Here is a 5,944-nt window from a genome sequence, read left to right as displayed (position 1 = left end):
TATATATATATATATACATTTGTATGTGAGCTATCTTAGCTTTTGCAGGAGACTTTTTCTTTGTGTATCTGCTGGTATGTGTATGAGTGTGTATTCCCACAGGAGACATGTATCACTGCTGACATAAGTGTATGGGAGCTTCAGCAGATACATTGAGTGTTTTTGCCAAGTGTATGAATAAGCACATACATTTCGACTGATAAAGCTCGAACAGCAGCTTGGTAAAAACCCTGATGAGGACCACGTGCACGGCTGGTACACATTGCCTAGGGTTTTGTTGTTTGTTCTTGCCCTATAGCTAATTAGTTGAAGCCATGTTATTTTCCACTTAAGATGAATGGCCTTGGTTGTTGGTTTTATTTTTTTCATAGTTATGCTTTTTGGTTTTACTGCTATTATTATGCAAGCAAAGAAACCATCTCTAGATTTAGCTGTTTGAATTACTCTCCAAAAAGCGCCAACACAACTGACCCCAGAAGCCCTCAGAAGACATCCTATTCTTGCTATGTGTTTGCATTTTTATATGGAATACTAATCTGCTGTGTTCACAAAGCTACCGGCAGGTGCAGTTATCCCTATTCACTTACCAAACTAAGACCTTATTCATCCAATGCTTTTTTTTTATTAGTCCTTCAAACAGGATATTCACTATAATCCCTCCTGTATTGTACAAGAGTATTGTTGATGATGAAGTGCTTTGAATTACTACTACGCTCATCTGTTTTTCCACTGCCTCTTTAATCTTTTTCCTTTTATATTGACATGATATGACTTGTTGTTTTTTTTGTTTTTTTTACCAAAGCTGACATGCCTGTGCAAAGCCAGTATAAGAGGAAAAAACAACATATTAGGAAAGCGCTAATGTTAATCTGTTAGAAACACTGTAATAATGTAATATCCTCTGTCTCTTCTGATTAATATTTTCTTGTGTTCAAGTCTGTCTTTTCTAACCTTTTGTTGACTGGGCCAATTACGTCTATCTTTCCATCTCTCTCTCTCATTGTTCTGCTTGTGTGCACCTTTTGTTCAAAGAAACCCCCTTAGATTCCTATCTCAAGCACATTCTAGTATATTCCAATGTACATATGTCATGTTTCATGTACACCTCTGTTAATAGAAATATATCTGGGTATGGATCCAAGTGCTTATCGAAAATTGGGGATGGAAACTGCATGACTACAGTAAACCCAAAGGAAACAGACTAATTTAATAAAAGCTCCTCAACAATGCAAAAAGGTTTTCACGCTCACATGAAGTGGAAAATTGTTTTGTCGATGAGGAACTTGCACAATTAACATTGATGAAAACACACTGGCAGGCTGGACTAATGCAGGATTGGCACAATCTGGCCTCATATTTCATTGCACAACAGTTAAAGGAATAGTTTTACATTTTGGGAAATAAGTTTATTTGCTTGCTAAGAGTTACATAGAGGATTGAGACCACTTTAGCCACCAGCTTTAGCCTAGCATTAAAACTGGTAAAGGGGACAGCTAGTCTCTTTAGATCTCAGTTTTTGTACAGATTAAACAAACCGGAGCTTTAGAGGTGTTGTTAGGTGGATTTTGCAAAGCTATGCTAAATAGCTGCTGGCTCCAGCTCACATTTGAAAGTATTATCAGTGTTCTCTTCAAATTGTTGTAAAAAAAAAACAATAATGCAATGTGTGACCAACAGTAGCAGGCAGTACAGATCACGCTTCACTTTCTCCTTGTTCATGTTTTGTTTTTTGATATTCTGGAATCCTGTTTGATTGATTTAAACCAGTACAGGAAAAAACACAAACTATTCTCTGTACTTTACATGGTGACACAATGGAAATGTCACAATGTCACTGTGTATGAGTGTATATCTGATCAATACTGATGTCACCTGTTTCTCATTCTCTCTTTCTCTCTCTGTACTTTCCCAGGTAGGGCAGTTCAGTGAATTTCTCCATGAATGTACGTCACAATGATGATGACAGACCAGATTCCACTGGACTTGGCTCCGCCCCCCCTCCTGAACGGGGAGGTCCCTCTCATGCCTCACATGGTTAACGGTGACGCAGCCCAGCAGGTAAACACACACACAAACACACACAAACACAAACACACACACACACACAACACACACACACAACACCACACACACCAACACACACACACACACACACGTCTGACTTTTGCATTCAGTTATCCGTGCAAATGCTTCTTTCGACATTCCTGGGTTGCGATACACACACACACTAACCAGATGCACGCAAGAATACACATCAAACAGCCTTGCGGGCACTTCTCTTTGTTGTCATTTCGTCACATCGCTCATGGGTTGTTGCCACAGGCAATGAACAGCTGTTACAGTAAAGCATTTGTCATATAACAGGAACAAGAATGAACACAGGCATGCAGGCACATACAATCACATCATTCAGCCCTAGAGACATTTTTTTTACGCAGCATATAACTGGCTCTATTGATGGATTCCGGGCCTTAGCCTAAATTACTTTGGAAAAGGATTCAACTACTTTTCTGAGACTGACTGATCTTATCAGAAGCTGCTGAGCCAACTGGATCACCTTCAAAGTACAAATCCCCACCCGAGCTCTGCACAGACAAAAAGAAACAAACTGTAATTGAAAGCATCACAGTTAATTGACCTGGGTCTAATCCTGTTGTCACTGATGAATTTTTACACCGTGTGCTTTTGGTAGATGAGAGATGTTGATGATGATGTTTATGTATCATCCCCGGCCTGTTCCCTCATAGCCCAGAGGAAGCATGGTGGGAGTGTTTTGGCTGCGACACATAACAGTTAGGAAGGGTTTTGGCTGTAACACACAGCAGTTAGGAGCTCTTTTTATTGTAACACCCTGCAGTTTAAACTCGGTTCCCAGTGTGGAATCAGACCGATGATTATATAGATTTGACTCTGCATGCGTGTGTCCATGTTTGTGTGTATTTGTTTGTTTCTTGGTCTGCCTTACACTGTGTGTGTTTCTTTTTCCCTTTCAGTGTCTGTGTGGGCACACAAGTGTCTGTGTTGAGTCTGAATACATACTTCTGTGTTTGTGTTTGTCTGCTTGCTTGTCTCTCAGCTTTCCTGTCTGACTATCTGTGTCTACCTGCCCACACCTGTTTATGTTTGTGTTTATCTGTGTCTGTGTATTCCTTTGGTGCAAAGCAAAGGCAGCATCAGATACATTGTTTGGCTGCATATGTATATCATTCTACATATTTAGTGAAGGGATATGCATCATGGTGAAAATATTATAAAGAGCCAAAGGACTGCCATCACATCTAAGCTAGCTAAAGCTGGAATATGGGTGGCTAAATTATAAGATGCGACAGTGTAGCCAGTAAGAGGTTTAATTTTGCACTGTCTGGTGGTTACATTGTGGGCCCTTTATTATGTTTTTTGCAAAGATTTACAATCCCTTTGTGAACAAACAAAATAAGCTGCATGACTGGATTCTTACTAATCAGGAAATAATAATAAAAAAACTAAATAGTTAATTTAGGAGTTTTTACTTCTGGAACAGAAACAACTGTGGTCCTTATGGTTTTAGTTTGGCTCTCTATAAACATCTCAACTGCCTGAAAATGTTAATAGGTTAATAATAGGGCTGCCCCCGACTAAATATTTTCGTAGTCAGTAAATAAAGTCAAAAGTCGACTAGCCGTGCACGTTTATGATAAAAAACATGTATATATCATATAACAGTGGTAATTAATCTAAATAGTGTCAGAACAACCAGCAAGGAGACTAAACATTGAGTTGATGTATTGAGCCGCAGTATAACATCACACAGTCTCGTGAGGAGCTTGTAGAATACGTATGATGGATGATGTATAACGTTAACAGTTACTTACAAATGAACTTGTTACAAACTTGCTTCTCTTCCTCCGTTTCATCTCTCTCCTGAAAATTCTTGACCTGCTCATATGCTAGTTTGACGTTGTTTTTGTTTTTCTGCGACTATCAGACTCATTAAAAGTGCATTGAAGGTTAAGTCGACTATTAGGGGGCAGCCCCACTAATTAAAAATGTCAACTAGAAAAAAAAATCTGTTTCTCAGAAGATGCTTAAATATATGTTTGTAGCCTAGCCAAAGAAGTTGTTTGGCGAGTGTCAGTCCAGCCAAAATCGGGTTTTTGCTCTTTATGTGACTTGACAAAACATGTTTATACAAACAAACTAAGGCAAGGATCTGCTTTAAAAAAAAAGTTTATATGCTGTAAGTTCATTTTGCACCAAAATCTAGAAGTGTTCACACTCAAAACCACAGTTTTTCACAGTCACAGTTTCACAGTCACAACTTAAAATTAAAGGTTTTTCGAGTGTGTCAAATGATTAGCTGAATGGATCATTACAGCTTCAGTGAGTTAAAGATTCAAAACAAAACAAATATTTTGAAATGTGCATGACTTTGCACATTTTACAAATACTATGATCTTGGATTTGATAGATATATATACATAACACAAGCACATATACACAGTCACTCCACACGCATCCGCCCACATGGTCTGATATGGGGGTTTTCTCAGTCCTTGGGAAACATGGGTCGCCCTGTACTATGCTGGGGTTCCCATAGCAACAGCAGCCGCTGCAGCAGACAGAGCAGGAAGTGTGTGTGTGTGTGTGTGTGTGTGTGTGTCTGAGGGAGAGGAGCAGGTTAGCGCTGAGATGGGAGAGCATGCAGACACTACAGGAGGAACGCAGGATATGAGGATTTTACGACGGCACACCTGTAGAGCATAGACAGGGCTGTGCTTGTGTGTGCATGCATGTGTGTGTGAATACATGTGTGTGTAATGGAGGGTCACCTGTTTCATGTCTACAGCCATGTGTACACTCTGAACAATCTGTATGCGGAGAATATGACGGTAAGGTGCATGCATACTCCCTTCCGGCATATTCAGCAGAAACACTTGGAAATCAGAACAGTGTCATATATTTTGGCTTCTTGTGTGTGTGTGTGGCACAACTGTGATATATGCATCACTGTGTGTGTAGTATTTGTGTTCACTGGTTTTAGTGGTTTTCTGCCAGTCAGTGTGGTTAAAAGAGAAAAGCTTTTCTCAAATCAGGGTGTGTGAGACGGCAGCATTGTCTCACCATTAGCTTATCTAATACCTCATTCATATGTGTGTGAACTCTCTGTGTCCGCCCTACTCTGGGATCCGATGATTACTGTGTGTTATGTCACCTCTGCAAGCCTATTGGCTGCCCAGCAGAGAGTCTGTCCTGTTTTGTGATGGTTTAAGATTGATGTATGTTTATGGCATTATGTGTGACAGCGATTTTTCCTATTGCCACCCTCAATTAATCTGATCTGTGCTTGTTAACTGTGGGATTTTTGTTTGTGTGTGTTTGTACAGGTGATCCTGGTGCAGGTGAACCCGGGGGAGACGTTTACCATCCGGGCAGAGGACGGTTCACTGCAATGCATCCAGGGTCAGTCTCATCATACATTATTATATAGTCATATTACCACTGTGGCCATGCGTCACTTTGAGGGGAATATAACTTTCTTTGTTCTGTGGTGATACAGGAGAAAACATAGTCTTAAAAGTGTATTTCAAATTTTGACAAAGCACAATGGGGCTTTTATGTGCTTTTGTCGTAACTGGAAAGCCAGGGAAATTTTCAACCCTTTAATGCAAGAAACTACTAAATTATCCGTTTAATGACATCCATCATCATTACTCAGCAAAGTTGAGGAGCTGGCTAGGATTTTGTAACTTTCCTCCAGCACATGAAGGCACTATATCATCCATTCTTTCAACTTCATTACCATAAAGCAGTAATATTACTTTTTAAAATCAGCCTTCTTTATACCAGTGTTTGCCTTTCAAATCAGCAGTAATGTTTGATTGACCTTGGTGTAAACATGAAAAAACTCCAGAATACTCATTAAAGGACTAGTGTGTAGGATTTAGTGGTGTAATTGCAGATTGCA

General features: G+C 39.7%; 1 protein-coding gene across 1 annotated transcript in view; it reads left to right on the top strand.

The window, feature by feature from the left end:
- Positions 1 to 5,944, top strand: part of fndc3ba (fibronectin type III domain containing 3Ba) — an 81,131-nt gene that overhangs the window by 17,689 nt on the left and 57,498 nt on the right. The window contains exons 2-3 of the mRNA XM_035673670.1: positions 1,913 to 2,058; positions 5,364 to 5,439. Of these exons, the coding sequence (XP_035529563.1) occupies positions 1,942 to 2,058; positions 5,364 to 5,439 (193 nt within the window). The 5' untranslated portion in view covers positions 1,913 to 1,941. The remainder of the gene's footprint in view (positions 1 to 1,912; positions 2,059 to 5,363; positions 5,440 to 5,944) is intronic.

This window comes from Morone saxatilis, unplaced genomic scaffold, assembly GCF_004916995.1.
Source record: "Morone saxatilis isolate NCDOM2014 unplaced genomic scaffold, NCSU_SB_2.0 Contig3, whole genome shotgun sequence".
Classification (NCBI taxonomy): Eukaryota; Metazoa; Chordata; class Actinopteri; family Moronidae; genus Morone; species Morone saxatilis.
This window is presented reverse-complemented; position numbering and strand designations above follow the sequence as displayed.